Raw genomic sequence first — 18,961 nt, forward strand, 5'->3', positions numbered from 1 at the left:
AAAAAAAAAAAAAAAAAAAAAAAAAAAAAAAAAAAAAAAAGAGAGAGAGATGAACTCAGTCTAGGACTAGTCAGTCAGCAGGCTGAGATAAAAGGAAAACCACTTTGAAATGGAAGATGGAAGGCTCTCTGCTTCTTCTGGCAATCTAAAATGATGGAGAATCCTCAATTTACAAGCTTGCAAAAGTAAAAAAAAAAAGAAAGCCCTCCACACACATACAAAAACTGTATCCTAAACTAAGGTACAGTAATTATAAGCCATAGCTGCCAAGAGGTAGCCTTAGAAGGAAGTAAAGCTGTAGCCCAAGATGCCTTTTATCACCTTCAGGTAAGAGTAAGGATGGGGAAAAAAAAAACTATGAGAAATAGGCATCTTACTGATTAGGACTTGTTATATTAGGATTTAATTCATATCTGATGCAAATATATAATCATCAGCAGAACTCTGTATGTACTCTGTTACTATAGATAATAAATAAATAAAATAAACAAATAATTACAACAACAAAAAGAGCCATCTACCAGAAAGTGGGAAACAGTCCTATGGCAATAATATTTAGGATATTATAATAAAGGGTTATTCTTTCTCAAGGCCACAAGGTTGAAAGGGGGCATAAGTTGAAAGGAGGAAGGAGAAGAAAAGGATGGATCATTAAGTTCTACTGGAGAGAGATCAGAGTGGCTCACTTCCATTGAGAATTAGCAGAACACAGAGGTAAGTAAATAAAAGAACAGAGTCACCAAGCTTAAAACTACATCAAGGGACTTCCCTGGTGGCGCAGTGGTTAAGAATCTGCCTGCCAATGCAGGGGACACGGGTTCGATCCCTGGTCTGTGAAGATCCCACATGCCGCGGGGCAAATAAGCCCGGGCGCCACATCTACTGAGCCTGCGCTCTAGAGCCCACGAGCCACAACTACTGAGCCCACATGCCACAACTACTGAAGCCCACACACCTAGAGCCCGTGCTCCACAACGAGAAACCACTGCACTGAGAAGCCTGAGCACCGCACTGAAGAGTAGCCCCCACTCGCTGCAACTAGGGAAAGCCCACGCACAGCAACGAAGACCCAATGCAGCCAAAAATAAATAAATAAATAAATTTTACTAAAAAAAACACGCTACATCAAGAACAGATATTTCGATTTGGTTACTTGCACATAGAACCGTCTTAAAGAAAACAGATTACAAGACTACAGTGTTTTTGAGGAAATGAATTTTCAGCAATTAAAAAAGTCCCCTAAAATCATTTCTTCTATTTGTTTGGCCATAGAAAATTAGGAATGTAAACAGAAATACCAACTTTATTAGAAAACGAAACAAAACTTATTTCTGGTTTATAAAGAGGTTTTATGAGAGAATGTCCTAAAACTTTGTTTTCACTTATTTGTATCATTACTCAATAATTTGTGGTGGTCAAGGAGGGGGATGCTGGTCGTATCTCCCTTCCTGTTTGAGGAACAGAGTTGGTTGGTCTAATTAGGGTCCACAGATGTTCTCCTGCTGAGGCCATGCTCCCTGAGGCTGCCCCAGTTAATTACTAAACATGGCAAGAGCATCTGAGTCAGGCCATTTCTGTCTATCCTGGGACTCTAACAGGCTATTTTTATGAGGATTGTGGCTGACACTGTCTCAGTGCTTTGCTACAACCTGGGGTTCTTCCTACACAATCCTCCTTCCTTCCATCACTCCTTCCTCAGGTGTCAGACTTCCTCCTCCTCCTTTACCCCTTTATCCTTCAGAGACATTTTGCCCAGTACATCTTTCAGTGTCTAATTCTGCCTTAACATCTGTTTCTTGGAGCACCTGAACTGACACATTATTCATGAAAAAAAAGTATAAATTTTTTTTTTGGTAAAGCACTGTAAAATCAACTGGATAGGGTAATCTGTAGAAATGTTTATGTTCTCCAAATAATAACCTGACACACATATTACATATTTACATGAGATATACAAGTCATCACAGTTTTAAAATCTAGCCAATTTTTTTTAACTTAAGAGCATTTTAGATATGGAAAATATTTTCTAAAAGATACATACAAAAAAATCATATTCAATCTACATATTTATAGTTACCTATATTTCTACAGTTAGAACATTATGTCCTTTTTAATCTAGTGATTTTAAAGTAACAAAATTAATATAAGGAGAAAAAAACCACAAAAAAACAGTGATAAATAGCCACAGGGTTAAGACAATTCCTGCAAGTCAAAGAGTTTTTATAATTTCATGATTTTTTCCTTTGAAAAACTACTTATAATTCGCTCTTAAATCTGAATATTCCCAGTGCAAGCCAGTCATAAGAGCCAGAAAAAAGCAAAGGCATGTAGAATATCACAATAATTCTAATGATAATTAGCTCAAATCATAGCTCTAATCAAATTTTACTTCTAGGAGGTATAAAAAGGTCTTTGGAATTGGGGGCTATGTAATGCATACTTTCCCATCTCCAACAGAGAAAGAGTTTCTGAAGAGGTTAATATATTCAATTTCACTGTGCAATTCCCTTCCTCCTCTGTGCCCTTTTCTTTTATGCATGTAGTTGGAAAACAAAGTAAAACAACCAAAAGTTCCTTGGGAATTGGATTGAAAAAGAAATGTGTCTCTTCTTGTTAATGTTCTCATAATGGAAAGAAATGGCTTAAAAATGTATTTTTTTAAGTGGGGAAAGAATTTGCTTAGAATAGCAAACATGATCTAAATATTTTTATGGCAAGTGGTTGTTTTAAACAACCAAATTCTTTTTAAGAAATTAATAATTGAGAAAGTTTCTAGGTTAATTCACTACAGTTAAGGAAAGACTAACTCTCTGAAGCTGAATAAGAGAAAAACAATCACATATAACAATGAACCAGGGTGAAATAGTAAAAGCACAAAGGAAAAATATATAAATTAAAAATTAGTGAATGGGTTTAGAAACAATAAAAGAAAACTTAATTCCAAGTATTATATAAATTTAGCCAATCCAAATCAAAATAATTTTTAACAACTTACAGGAAACCCTAAGGTTCTAAGATGTGCTTCCTCATTTCTTGTTTTGCTACTTAATAAATTGTTAGTCGGTTGGTCAGAAAAACTTGACTCTTGCCATAGTATTTTAAAGAGAGGTATACTACATAAAAGTAAAATGGGCATCCAAGTATTTCAATATTAATAAGTGATGTTCAATGCTATATAAATGTAGATGATGGTGAACTTTCATTTTATTTTTTAAAAGGCAATAAATAATTTATCCCCTGATCCCTTCTAACCTCGGTATAGTTGGGCCATGGGTGGAAGAAAGACCAAGAGGAAAAGATGATGACTAGTCCCATGCTTTCAAGTTGGAAGTATATCCACTAGACTAATATTTTTAAAGACCATTTATTTTATAGCCGTTGTTTAGCTTTGAGTCGAAGTTCTCCACTTGCCTATTTCTGAGTGGCACTGCAGTCCCCAAATCAGCGACTGATTGGAATTTTAGTTTACCAGAGCTGGTTTTAAAACAGTAGAATCTTGACCCTTGTTATACCCCATGTGTGATGCAGCAAAAAGAGCATCTGGGCAAGACTTGAAACATTTGAGAACTAATTCAGAACCCATCAAGGAGAGAGAGGATGCAGGGAACTGTGAAAGTGTGTGTGTGTGTGTGTGTGTGTGTGTGTGTGTGTGTGTGTGTGTGTGTGTTGGGGAGTTAGGGGGTTGGTTCATGGTCTTGTTAATTTGGGAGGAGGAATGACAGGTTACTCCATGGATAGCAATACCTTCAGCAGTTCCTGATGCACAGGTCAGAAGTAGTCTTTAGGGAAACGCTGCCAGATGGACCCCAAAATGCAGAAGGAGAAACAGAAAGTGTGGAGTAGAGGAAAGGGTAAGCTCAAGGCTTTTTGTCAGGCTGACTGCTGTCATCTTGACTCCTTTTTGTGTATTACGGCCCATATCCCACCTGTCAGCAAGTCCTGTAGGCTTGACTTCCAAAAATGTATGCAGAATTGACCATTTCCCACTCCTCCACTAGTCTGTCTTCCTTTATCTGGGTTATTACAATAGTCTCCACTATTTTAACTATACTGCTCCCTCATCTGACCATAGCCTTTTCTCAAAACAGCAGCCTTAGAGATCGTTTTAAAATGTAAATTAGATTTTGCCATTCACCTGGTTCAATCTTCTCATGACCACCCACCTCACTCAGAGTAAAAGACCCTTCACCAGAGATGCTCTTCTCCATATCTCTTCTTGATGTGTTTGCTCAATCCTTGAGCTCTTTGTTCAAGTGCCATCTTCGCATGGAGGCTCCATCTGTCAGACTGTTTTCAATGGTAATCTTCAACATCCCCCTGCCCCCAGACCTTCCTAGCCCCTTCTCTGATTTATTTTCTCCAAAAATACTCATTTCACCAATTTGTTATCTCGACTGGAATGACAGCAAGTATTTTTTTCTGACTTGTTCAATGCTCTAGCATGAATAATAATGCCAGGTTTTAGTAAATATTTAGTAAATAAAATGATTTGAATCCTGGCCCTACTCCTCATTAGTCATACAGATAGTATGTACACCTACAGATAAAAGTGCATCTGATCTCATACAAAATCATGTTATTGTCAAGACCCTGAAAAGTTATTCCTGCCAAACATGATAATGGAATACCAGTGGCTGTTCTCTGCCAGCACAGTCAGGATCCCTTACCTAAAGTTCTCCAGGGGGAGAGGAGTGTGGCAGAAGCTGGCCATCTATGTGGGGATGAGAAGTCCTCTAGCCCCTTTTGCATGTAACCATTAAACGTAACCATAGGGACTGTTGATTAATTTAGTCAGTGACTAAATATAGAACTATTATGCATCAGGCATTTTTCCCCAACACTTAATATAGCAGAAAATGTAAACAACTAATATCTTTGTCGTATTAGTGCTTACATTCTAGTGGAGATTCCAATAATAAACAGTCAATATAGCACATAATGAAGGATGTAGAATGTTAGAAAGTAATTAAGTGCTGTGGTAGGGGAGGGAAGAAAGTAGAGTGGGACAACAGGGACCAGGGATGCTGGAGGGGGGTGGGGTCAGGACATGCTGGAGCAGGAAGGAGAGGGCCTGGTCGTCCTCCTGGAGGAGGTGAGACTTGGGCAAAGTCTCTAAGGAGGAGAATAAACCAGAGAAGAGTCAAAAAACAAACAAACAAAAAAATAAGCGTCTAGGGAAAAAAGAAAACATTATAGGGACAATAGAAACCAGACCAGGGCTTTCCTGGGACAGGGCAGGAATGAGAATTGACTGCAGGGGGCAGAAAGGAAATTTGGGGGACTGGGGAAATGATCTAAAAGCTGGACTGTGGTGATGGCTACACTACTGTATAAAATCACTAAACTCACTGATTTATACACTTGAAATATACACTTGACATAGGTGGCTTTTAGCATATGTAAATTTTATCTTAGTAAAAGCAATGAAAAGAGAGAGAGGGAATAAGAGAGGTAACATTAGAAACATAAAATTAAACAAAATAGAAGAACATGCCTGTAGAAGACTTGGATATCATAATTAGAAAACTGTAAAAGCAGTTTCTGGTATTCCTTTATCTGTACATTAAACCAGACAATCTGATTATATTTTTATTTGATGTTTCAAATCCAGAATCCAGGATATATAAAAGTACTCTGTGATGGTGAGTTTTACATGTCAACTTGGATAGGCTCTAATACACAGTTATTCAATCCAACACTCATCTAGGTGCTGCTGTGAAGGTGTTTTGTAGATGTGGTGAACATCCACACTCAGCTGACTTTAAGTATAAGAGATAAGCCTTGACAATGTAGCCCTCATCCAACCAGGTGAAAGGTCTTAAGAGCAAAACAGATGTTTCCCCAGATGGAGCTTAGAGTAGGTATACATTAATAAGAGAATCATACAAACAATGTAAAATGATAACTTTATAAAGGTGAGACATATAGGGGGATGAGAGCAAAAACTGTAAATTCTATGAGGGTAGAGATTCTGTTTCCTGTTTGGTCAAGGTGTATCACCAGCACCAAGCATAACCCGAGTTATATGAAGGGCTCCATAGTCTCTTTGGATATAAATGAATAAATGTCGATCTCAGTTCTGTAATAGAAAGATAAATGCATGTTTGAAAAGAAAGTCCTAAAGATAACCAAGGATTTAGAGAAATAGGCCCACAAAAAGATTAAAAGATTTACTATTATTTCAACCAGTTAAGAGAAAATTGAACATTGATCTCATAACAGAGTTGAAGGATTTCAATTCCCAAAGTAATATCACATTTGTTTTCTTTGAAGGATTCCTTGTGAGAACACTTAATGTGCAAAACAGCACATGTACCCAGCATTTATATGTTAAATGTAGGAATGATCTTACTGTCAGTAAGGGACTGGACACATAGCCATGGGTTTCAAATATGTTCTCCTGAACTTTTCTGGTTGTTTTAATATGAACAACTCTCTGGAAACACTTCATTATATCTTTATGACTCTAAGCCTATGTTCTACTGCTCAGTAGATGCACATTATGCAAAATTCCGAGACCAGTACAGCATGCCATTAGGATGACAATTGATTCTTAAACACATGTGATTTCAGAAAAGCCACTTAAACTCTACTGAGGGAAGAGAACAATTCCAGGATTTCATCTTCTTTCCATGGCATTCTTTTGTATGTGTGTGACTGTTTTATTTCCAGTATTATTATTATATACAGCCAAAGTTTTTACTATTTTCATTTCTTTGGTAGTGATAGATCCCACCACACTACAAATCAAGGTCAAATTCAAAATTCCTCTGTTTCTGAAAATTTCCAGGTCAGCTAAGCAATGTGGATAGACCTCCCCCCCTTGTCTTTATGTATGATCCTGCCCCTAGAGTTTGCTAACTCCAAGTCTATGATAGTTAATTTTATGTGTCAACTTGAGCAGGCTAAAGGATGCTCAGATAACTGGTAAAACATTATTTCTGGGTGGGTCTGTGAGGGTGTCTCCGAAAGAGATTAGCACTGGAGTCAGTAGACTAAGTAAAGAAGATGGCTCTCATCAAAGTGGGTGGGCATCACCCAATCGGTTGAGGGCCCAACAGAACAAAAAGGCAGAGGAAGGGCAAATTCCATCTCTCTTTTTGATCTGGGATGTCTATCTTCTCCTGCCCTTGGACGTTGGAGCTCCCAGATTTTCAGCCTTTGGACTTTGGGACTTATAAGAGGAGCGTTTGAGACTAGAGTTAAACCACTGGCTCCCCTGGGTCTCAGGCCTTTGGACTCTAACTGAATTGCACCACTGTCTTCCTGGTTCTCTAGCTTGCAGACAGCAGATTGTGGGACTTCTGGACTCCATAACCCTGTGTGTGTATGTGTGTGTGTACATATATATATATATATGAATCTTGACTGATACAAAGTCTAAGCTGCATGCTTTTTTTCTCACTCTAATTGTTAGTTTCTTACACATGGGATACATTTTCAAAACAATGATTCCTTTACTTATCATTTGCACTTTTGTAGTGTTTTGTTTACACAAAGCTTTCTAACATTTATCAGAGATGAGTTCTCACCATAACCAAGTGTGGTCATGGAATTTTCTCAAAAATATTTTTTATTGATTTCCTTAAAATTCTATACTCAGTCCTATTTAGAGGTCAGAAAGTAATGTTCAGAAATTCGGCCAGCAGTGCTGTTTTTATCCAGTGTGCATAGTAGTTTAATTTCTGTTGTTGCTGTTTGATTGTTTGAATGTCTCTACCTTTTAGTTATCCACATTGCCTAAAATTTGTTTGACTTTCAACTCTTATAAAATTCATCTTTGAAAATGGATAATATTAATCCAGAAATATGAATCTCCCTTAAGAAGTATGATAACTTTAATTAAAGGGAGCTATGAAGCAAATCACTTATATCTTATCATGGGCCGACTTGTACCTTCCAAAAAGATATGTTGAAGTCCTAACCCCTGGAATCTGTAAATGTGGCCTTATTTGGAAATAGGGTCCTTGCAGATGTAATCACGTTAAATGAGGTGATAATCTGATCACCTAATGGATCCCTAATCTGATGACTGGTGTCCTTAAAAGGAAAGGGAAATTTGGACACAGAGAAACAGAGGGAAGAATTCATTTTGAAGACGGAGGCAGAAATTGGAGCAATGTATCCACAAGCCAAGGAAAACCAAGGATTGCTTGCAACCATCAGAATGTAGGAGAATCCAGAAAATACTCTTCTTTGGAGACTTTAGAGGGATCAGGGCCCTAGTGAACCCTGGGCCCTGCTGAACCTTGGTTTCAGACTTCTAGCCTCCAGAACTGTGAGGGAATAAATTTCTGTTGTTTTAAGCCACCCAGTTTGTAGTTTGTTGCAGCAGCCCTGGAAACCTAATACAAAGAAGTTTGTTTAAGATTCACTTTTCAGACCACTGAGAAGACATCATCTAACATACCATATCATTTGATAAAACACTTATCACTCCATTTCTTGTGGAAAGCAACAAAAAGGAGCTAGAAAACAAATCTCCAAACAACAGATTTTCAGTAGGTGCAACAACAGGGCAGTTGGCCCTTCAGGGGAAGGAAGACTGGACCATAAACAGAGTGCTGCAAGGTCCTGCATATATTCTGGTGACAGACGGGTCAACCCAGGAATTCCTGAGAAACTATCTGGGAGGCCTTTCATGACTAAGTGGTGGTGTGTTTTAGATCACTAAGGAAAGCTTTAGGCACTCACAGCTGGTGGCATTTTCCCTTAAACAGCCAGGGAGCACCAGCACTGGTAACAAGTCTCTAACTGCTTCAATGAGAACTACTTTACACAGATATATATTTGAGACAGGCTGGGACCTGGGACCTGGGACACTTTGCTGCAGTACTTGCACCTGGACAAAGGTCTTCTCGAGCAACAAAACACAAAGAAACTATAAGGAACTAAAAATAATTGTGTGCATGTGCAACTGGGGCAAATTATCAACAACAAAATACAGAAAAGATCAAAATAAAATCCCAACTGCCACTCGTGCAGAGCCAGGAGCAAAGTCAGGGGGTCGGGAGCAAAAGCAGGGCACTGCCCATGCCCCCCCCCCACCCCCGGCCCCGCACTCACCACCACTAAGGGGTGGGCAGACCTAAACCACGCCTCCGGCCCGACCCCTGGACACACCCCTCCCCTCACCCCATATGAGGAACCAGCTCGCCCCACCTCGGGAGGGAGCAAGGGAACCCGTGTTTGTTCTCGCTCCCCCCGCCCCACCACTGCATCAGGGGCCCCAGTAAAGCTTGTCTGAATTTCTTGTCTCGTCTCTGATCAATTTCTATTGATTAAGGAGTCCAAAAACCCTGGTCAGTAACATATTTACATATCAATCTAATAACTATCTAAAATTCATGCTCTATTTCAATGAGGAGTAAAAGGCTATATACTGGTGAGCTGAGATTTGTAACCGGGGAGGGATGTGCCCTTTTATTAAACTTTATTAACTCCATTCCTATCAGACTCTGGCCAGTTCCCAATGCCCCCATCTCTCTGGTCACCTCCACCTCATCTGGCACCTTCTGGAGAGCTGCCACCCCCAATGTGTTCCTTAGAACTCCCCTTCCAACAAGACTGCATCTTTCTTACCCCTCCTCTTCAGCCCACAGCTCCTTTTCCTTTTCAATTAAAACAAATAATCAAAATACCAAACCTAAAGAAATTTTTAAGTTTAAAATCTTTCTACTCTCTCATGATCATGGGCCCTGGCCTGTATCAGAAATCAGAAAGCCAATTCCCAGGAAAGCAGTCAATAATAAATTGAATTATTTTGTTTAGAATTCTTTTGATTATTAAAATTAATGACATGTTATCAAAAGGAATTCAAGTTGGGAGATAGAGAAATAAGGTAAAGCAGCTAAAATAACTTTTCTTGAGGAAACATTCCCAAATGAATAATCTTTCTTTTTCTGTTTATTCCCAAGAAAAAACAAGGCAAGATAATTCTTGGAGCATAAACGTCTGATTGAGAGTGTTACAGAGGAGAACTAAGAGCTTTCCTGGCATGAGCAGGGCGCAGGCGTGGAGAGAGAAGGCTCCACACCGGTGGGCACAGCCGTGCCTGTGGTGGCAAAAGCAGCTGTGTGGCCAGGACTTACTTCCAAAGAAGCAAACTGTGGACATGGTTAAGGGCAGAACGCCTTTACGTAAGGCTTTCACCCAGCGGGAAAACAACTTGATTTTTACTGACTAAGGAGGAAGAAATGCTTTGAGTAGCTGAGCAGTTGGTGAGAGGGCTTAGATGAGCACATGACCTGAAATCTGAAATTACCCTTGGAAGGGGCTGTCTCAAAGGGAGTTTAAGACTCCAGATGAGTTGGAAAGGCAATGAGCATTTAGCATGAAACCCTGGGGTCAAACCCTGGGGCTAACAGGTGACGCTGTGTAATGTTCACAGAACAGATCCTATTGCCTTTTAATAGATAAAGAAAGATAAATTATTAAAATGACCTATCAACTAAGAGAAGCCACCATCCCAAATTCGGTGTGTATGATTCAAAGTTCTTATTTTAGAACAAAGTCAATTCTCCTTTCCACTATACTAATATTTCTTAAGATGTCATCATTATAACATCTACAACTGACTTTAAATTTTCAGCACAGACAGTATGAAGTTGTGTGTGTGTGTTTTAAGTTACAGTCCAGAGGTGGCTATCATTCTAATCAGGCAGCCACGTGCCAGAGGTAGTCGTGAGCATGCTCTCAGAAACACTGCAGCCACTCCAGACACGACTACTCCAGGATTTCTGCTATCTATTCCTCTCATCAACTTTCTGAATGTCAAGTTGGGTTTTCTTTGGTAAAAATAGTGGTCTCTTAATTAGCATAAATGGTAGATAAATGTTAGGAAAGAGATCTCAGTGGTGAAATTAAATATATTAAGGTTATGTAGTTTGGCAAAACATCTTTGAGAAACACAGCCTGTGTGAAAATGGTATGAGACTCCAGTGAGATCTGTGACCTGAAGCCGTGGAGACGGTTCTGGATTCTTGATCAGTGAACCTGTGCCAGCTATTAGCTTAGGAGGTTTTCTGTTGCCTGGCACTGGCTCTGGGTGTAGCTGAATCCTGCCTCTGAAATACTGCTACAGCTGCATGAAGAGAACAGTTTCTTCAAGGTAAGGCAAGTCAGAGAGCTAGGACTTCACTGAGCTGACAGAGGAGGTTGTATTAACAGTGTTGTTCCAGCTTGCTAATAAATGTTCATTTAATAAATGTCTATATGTGCCCCAGACCCTGTCTGGGGCTTCCTTTCACTGCTTCATGGTGGCAGAGCTGTATGAGAATAGCTGTTTCTTACTTATCTCACTTGTCAGTGGCTGACATTGTTTTTTAAAAAGAATAGAATAGATATGCATGCAAGTTGGCTAAGTCAGATCTATAATGCTGTTCCTCAGATCATTTGTTTCAGAATCACTTGAAGTTTAGAATTCTTCGATTTCTCAACATCCTGCATTCTAAATTTCTATGCGTGGGGCCTGAGAATCTGAATTGTAACAAGTTCCCCCAGTGAGTCTCATATACTCTGAGGATTCAGCCAATGAACATATAACCAAAGAAGCATCATGATCATTTTCTGACAGCATTTCCCAATGGCAGACTAAAGACCCAAGAGCGAGGAAATATGACCCTGACCACTGGGTTTGAAAACCCAAATCTGTAAAGCAATAGTAATAGCACAGTATAAAGCCCTCATATCTTATAAACTCTATGCCATAAATTTGTGGTTATAGCTTTTTGCCTACCCATCTAGATGGAAATAGATCAACACTTGCCTTAAGCATTCAGCAAGCTCATTCATGGCCAGATATTCCACTGTCATTTGGATGAGTAGGGATTATCAATAGCTTTCCAACTGAGTACTGTCATCCATTTTCTGACAGCAATGAAAACTGCTGACCAAAAGTCCATCTTGTTAAATATGTTTTGGGAGAAAAACCAGTTTAGCTACTGGGTTGCTTTTTCTCACATCAATAAGCCCAGTTTATTTACTCCAAAGACATCTTGTCTGACTTCATCCACTCATCAAATATTTATTGAGAGACTTTTAAAAAGCATGTAGCTTTAACTCCCAACAAAGACCATGGAAGATTAAAGAAGCAGAGGTCTAGTTCAGGACTTCTGTCTCTGAGCTGTCACTCATCATCATATCATGATGCAGAGAGGAGAAACACCCTCATACAGCAGTCGGAGGTTTTGAATTCAGGGGCTGGCTATAGACTCAGCAGCAAGTCAGTATAGCTCTTACGGCTTCTATTTCTTCTTTTAGAAATTTAGGAATAAAAGGCTTGCCTTGCTTATTTTTCAGAATTTATTAATTCATTTACAAATATTTATTGGTCATCTACTATATTCAGGAATTTTTCTAGGACCTTGGGGGATAAAGCAGGAAACAAGACACACAAGATGTCTGTTGTCAAGTAGGCTTATTCTAATAACTAGAGAAATATATACAAATAGTGATATATAAACATATATTTATATACACAATAGATATAGGAATATTAATAGGCATATTTGCAGAGGCAAGTATATGTACACATACTTTTTAAAGCTTAAACCAAAGCCTTTTCTAAGGATACAATGTATTTTTTTAGATCTCACATTGGGTGACTAGAATGAGAAAGGGAATAATCTAATGAAAGATTATTATTGATCCAAGCAACACACCTAGCATTTTAATAAAAGATATCCCTATGTTTCATTAAGGAAGAAAAACATTTTCTGGCAGGATGCATTTCTCAAATTAGAAAACATGCCAGGTCTGTGTTCCAACACTCTTTCACATATAGAAGTAGAATTTATTATTAAAAGAATCTTCCATTCCACTAATCTTTTTATTACTTAAGAATCAAGATATTTGTGATAAGGTGGCTTCATGTAAGGCAACCTGTGTTAGGCAGCCTCTCAGAAGGCCCCAATAACCCCTGATTTCTTGTGTAATCCCCTTGCTTTAAGTGTGGGCTGGATTTAGTGACTTGCTTCTAATAAGTTGTACATAACAGAAGTGATGGGATGTGACTTCCAATTGTATATAACAGAAGATTGGATTATTAAAAACAAACAACAAGAACAAAACCTTTATGGCTTCTATCTTGTAAATTTTCTCTCCCATTTACTGGCTTTTCCCTCCCCTCCCCTTCTCCCTCCCTACCTCTCCACTTCTCTCTCTCTCTCTCTCTCTCTCTCTCTCTCTCTCCACACATACACACACACACACACACCCCGCCCCATCGAGACCACCTGAAGAAGAGAGGCCCTGAAGGATCAGAGCTGCATAGAGGAGAACCGAGGCACCCCAGCCAATACCCAGCACAAGTGAGTGCACCGTCTTAGAAGCAAACTGTCTAGCACAATTAAGGCTTCAAATAACATAGCCACAGGCAACAGCTTGGGTATAACCCCATGACAGACCCAGGTGGTCAGAATCACCCAGCTAAGTCATTTCTGAATTCCTGGTCTAGAGAAACTGTAAGATAATACATGTTTGTTCTTTTAAGCCACTAAGGTTTGGGGTAATTAGTTACACAGCAAGAGATGACTAATGTATAATCCAAGGACATGATTCTTGAGAATAGTATTATGAGAATGAATGGATTCAGAATCTCACGCTTTATACTTAGAATATTTGAATTGGACTAGAAGAATATGGTGACATCATATTAACACTTTATCATGAAGAAACAATAAATTTGATGCTCCTTTTAGTTCAATGAGGTTACAGAGTTTGCTTTTTTCCTGAGATCTACTGAGTCCACTGAATCAATATAAATACTTCATAATCAAACTTTATTGAAACTCCATTTTTAGCAATGTATTAGTTAACCAATTAAAAATATGGTAGTCTTACCTCCAAAAAAGTACTTCTCGCCAGTTTTAACTTGAAGAGGACTGTTAGTTCGAACTGCTGAGGCTTCATCTCCATCGATAGTGAGAATAACAAAATTCTCCTTAGCTAGGAAACGGACCTCATGCCACTGGCCATCATTCAACCCAGAACCTGTTAGATACAAGAGAAAAGGCCATTTCTTTTCTTAAGATGATTCAGTTTAAAATAATTTTTAATAACAAGTCACAGCTTTGTAAGTAAAAATTAATATATTTTCATCTAGGAAAATTCAGTGTGGCTACAATTAATATCTCATCTTCTTTAATATTATAAGTAGTTCTATCCTCCGCCAGACCAAATATGGCATAACATAACCCAATCAAGTAGGGACATAATGTGCCATCGGGATACATGAGAAAATGGAGTGAATTAAGTTGGTTGGGAGCTGATGATGAACTATTTTAATTTAATAACTTATTTTCTAGTTAGCTTTACTAGACTTCACTCTCAGATGAGAAAAAGGATTTGTAATTTTATATAATGTCACTGTTTTTAAAAACTATTTTTTGTACTGCCATTGTCTCTCAATAGCCACATCTGGCAAGTATAGCTAATAGAAATGAAGGACTAAAGAATAAATGTGTGAGTATGTGCAGTGAAGGGGAGAAGAAGATGCCACCCCAACATATGCCATTTCAGCATACTGATTATTTTGAATTAAAGTTACTTAAGAAGCAGCAAATGCAGTAAGGATACTCTGACCCTCCTTTGTCCCTCTGAAAGCAGGAAACACATCTCTCATGTGAAAGGTACCCTCCCTGTACCAGGAGGGTACAAGGCTTCCTTATCACTAGAGAGAGGGAAGTTAGGGCCAAGAAGGCTGTATAAACAAACCATGTTACTTCTTCGTTAATCTACTACCCCAAACCCAAAACTCTGGGTTACCAAAGTTACCCCAAAACTTCTTTGTCTTGTTAATTCTTTACAAAATTAATCTTTTTCTTTGGCTGAAAGGTATAAAATCTGCCTACATTGGTCACTTCTTTGAGTCTCATATTTCAGAGAGGTCCCATACATACAAAATTATATTTGTTTTCCTCCTGGTAATCTGTCTGATGTCAATTTAATTCTTAGATTAGCCAAAGAAGCTAGAGGGGAAGAAAGGAAAAGTTTTCCTTCCCTACAGCAGTTATTTGTGCTAATTGACCACTAATAGGTATGGGAAATGATACCAGGATTATCTGATCATTTACAAATAAGATATCTTTATAAAGAATTAGGTTATATTTAAACAGATAAACACCAACAAAATGAATCAACAACTCCCTAACAATCACATTCCACTCTTGCCTAGTACAAAGGTTTTCAGAAAACAGAAAATCTATTGTTATCCATTAGACAGAAAATAACATAAAGTTTCTGTTTAGTTTGTATTCATTTTTCAAATAATAATTAGAAAATTAAGGAGTAAAGAGAGGAGAACAGTCTTTGAACAAACGTTATCTTTTTTTTTTTTTTTTTTTTAGTGGTACACGGGCCTCTCACTGTTGTGGCCTCTCCCGTTGCAGAGTACAGGCTCCGGACGCGCAGGCTCAGCGGCCATGGCTCACAGGCCCAGCCGCTCCGCGGCATGTGGGATCTTCCCGGACCGGGGCACGAACCCGTGTCCCCTGCATCGGCAGGCGGATTCTCAACCACTGCGCCACCATGGAAGCCCTGAACAAACGTATCTTGAAAGAGTATAAGAAAGAGAGAGACAGAAATCTAAGCGAGTCAAAGTGACTTTCTTTCACCTTATAAAGGCCTATGCAAAGGGAAACTATTTTGTTCCAGACTACTCCAGATGGCTTAATCTAGAATCCATAGGTAGAAGTTACTGAAGGTACACTTCAGCCTCACAAAAGAAAGAGAAGCCGGGCTTCCCTGGTGGCACAGTGGTTGAGAGTGCGCCTGCCGATGCAGGGGGCACGGGTTCGTGCCCCGGTCTGGGAAGATCCCACGTGCCGCGGAGCGGCTGGGCCCATGAGCCATGGCCGCTGAGCCTGTGCGTCCAGAGCCTGTGCTCCACAATGGGAGAGGCCACAACAGTGAGAGGCCTGCGTACCACAAAAAAAAAAAAAAAAAAAAAAAAGAGAAGCCTAGCATGAAAAGGTATCCGAAAATGGAATGAGAGAAAATCAGTGAAGCACGAATGATGGCTTCCAAGCTTCTGATCAGAGGTCTGCAAACCACAGCTTATAGGCTAAATACTGCTTGCTGCCATCTGTTTCTGTGCAGCCTGAGAGCTAAAAATAAATCTCACATTTTAAATGGTTTAAAAGTAAATAAAAATAATAGCAATATTAAATTACATGTGAAAATTATATAAAATTCAAATGTAGTGTCCACATAAAATTTACTGGAATACAGTCAAACTCATTTGTTTATACATTGTCTGTTCTACAGAGTCCAAAACAGTTGCTACAGAAACTGTATGGCCCACAAAGCCTATACTATTTACTGTGTCTTCCTTTATAGGAAAAGCATAAACTAGTGATTGGTTTACATTATTAAACAGAAACACCATTTTAAAGCAATAAATTAAGGCTTCTTGGGGCTTGAAGATAGTCACATATATGTAGTATTAACTAACATTGTACTAGTAAATATCATTACAAATAATCATCCCTCAGGTATTTTTTTTTCAGGATTTTCAAATTTTAACTTAGTAACATTTATTGAGCACATTTTATTTCAATGGAGGAAAACAGGAAAACAGCTCTAAAGTAATTAATACTAAATAATTTTCAAATTATGAAATGTATAATATATACAAATACATATTTTTTGTACTGAAATTACTATGTAAACATACAGTCTTATTCTAAAAGTAAAGTCAGTTAGCTATCAGACAAGTAGTAGTGTTTACTGAAACAATTCCTTCTCCAGTAGTGGGTTCTCCCACAAAACTGATTCATGGAAGACTGTACCATCATCATAACATTTTCTGTTAAATTATAAAACTGGAGTTAGTGTTAATTAGCCATAGAAGTGTATGGTTTTGATTTTGGTTGTTATTTTTGCCTTTATAATGTGATGAACCCTGCTTTGAAATGTAGTTTGGGGGCATGGGTCCCAAGGACAGTAATGTTACAAATGTTTAATCCTAAATAGTCACACACTCAGAGGAAGTCACTTACAAGCTGTCTTCAGTGACAGGGCTTTCTGTTCTAACCGGTAGACCAGAAAGCCTTTCTGAAAATTCTAATGAAAACTTCTTCATCATAAAGTTAATTTTTAAAGGGAAAATCACCAGCTTAATTGTTCATGACAAAAAGGTCTATTATTCCATCAGATTAAAATAAAAAGGTTACTTTATTTTTTCAAGAAACTTAATTACTAAAGAAATTGGACCTCATATAAAAGCAGCCTTGTTGATAGCAGCCACTGCTGCATCTGAGCTTAATGTGTGATTTCTATTCATTTTAATTCCAATTATTATTTTGAACTGTTAGTGTTAATCATCAAGAGGGTTTTTTAATAACATGTGGATGAAGAAAAATTTTAAGAAGTGACATATTTTCTTTTGAGAAATTAGGTCATCCTTGCCCCACTGAAGAATGAACTTCATTATATTTGGGGCCCATTCCTATCATAGATTGCTGAGGCATACCTCTTGACGATTAACATTAACAGTTCAAAACAATATTTCACAGAAAAAGATTTTTTTGCATTACTATCCCCAATAAATAGGTGAGAGAACTGAATCTAATAACATTTAGGCATCCCATATGTGGTAAATGTCAGAACTGAGAACTGGAACTCAGCTATATCTAGTTCTGGAGGCTGAGTTCTTACAAACAGCAAACAAAGAAAAACCAACAACAATTAAACATGGTATATAGACTCTGTGCATCTGTCATCAGAGTTCTCTTATACCACACACACACTTCCATCTGCCACCACATCTAGAGGGAGTTTCTGGAGTACCCTTGTCTCATACAGCATCAGGGTTGTAAATAAACTGAGACACCAATCCGGTTTCATCTGCCAACTTTCAGCATCTGTGTCATCAGATTTTTGTTGTAATGTAAGATCCCACGACTACCTGTCTTTTAGTATTTTCTTACATTGATGTTTTTCCCCTAAAATTGTAATTTGAATGGATATTTTATAAGTTTGAGAAGCAAATTCTAGCACTATTTCCCTAAGGCATATTAAAGTAAGCCCAGGAGTATTCATTTAAATCATCTCCATACTTTGTGAAACTCAGCAAAGAGAACTCTGTGTTCACTCCTTTCATTTTATCATGAGTGGCTCAATCAATGATCTTGAACATGCTATCTTTTGTCAGTTTGTAGAGTTGAGATCCTAATCTAGACCTTTTGCACTCAAACAGTAGTTCTTCCCACTCAGAACACAGCCATTAAATTTTATGGTGCGAAAAAAGAAGATGCCATAGTTTCAGCATAATTTCCCTCCTCTTGTGTCCCTTCCCTTCAGTGCAAGGGAGACCTGAACAACTTTGTATGAAACACGGACTACTGAGTTTTGCCTTTACCATTTCCTGGGCCACCTGCCACTTGGGAAGTAGTACAGAATTAGCTTTGCTTCAGAGAAACTATACGGAATAGCCTCTTTGAGGCATTTTTAAAAATTAACAATATTCTTTAGTAATTTTTATTTCATATGAAACAGAACATTAACGAAATTTAAGAGCTTTTGGAATTCAATATATAAAATTCACTCAGAACCGTGCAGTTGATCATACAATATACACTTACAATACCAATACAGTATTAAGAAAAAAAATGTATCATCATCCCAAGTTTTATTAGAAATTTGTGAGTTGTAAACAACAAAGAACACATCACCAAATAGGATTAAGGCATCACTTCTCATTTGCTATTAAAGAGATGGTATCCTTTCACTCAATATTCTAGAGCAATGAATGTCCCAGGGAATAGAGAGACTCACCAGGGACCCATAATCCCAGACACAGTGGAGTCTTGGTGGCTGCAGAGTGACTCAGCACCAGACCAAAAAAGGATGCTAGTTACTGATACTTAAAAAAGAGATCCAGTCTCATACGGCTAACATTTCCTAAGAGCCTGGTATGTGCCTGGCACTACCTAACTCTGTATGTGTCAATCTATTGCCT

General features: G+C 38.3%; 1 protein-coding gene across 1 annotated transcript in view; it reads right to left on the reverse strand.

Moving 5' to 3' along the window:
• Positions 1-18,961, reverse strand: part of CNTNAP2 (contactin associated protein 2) — a 1,485,958-nt gene that overhangs the window by 993,442 nt on the left and 473,555 nt on the right. Inside the window, exon 9 of the mRNA XM_055084701.1 lies at positions 13,843-13,992. Within this exon, the coding sequence (XP_054940676.1) occupies positions 13,843-13,992 (150 nt within the window). The remainder of the gene's footprint in view (positions 1-13,842; positions 13,993-18,961) is intronic.

The sequence above is a fragment of the Physeter macrocephalus genome, chromosome 5, assembly GCF_002837175.3.
Source record: "Physeter macrocephalus isolate SW-GA chromosome 5, ASM283717v5, whole genome shotgun sequence".
Lineage (NCBI taxonomy): Eukaryota > Metazoa > Chordata > Mammalia > Artiodactyla > Physeteridae > Physeter > Physeter macrocephalus.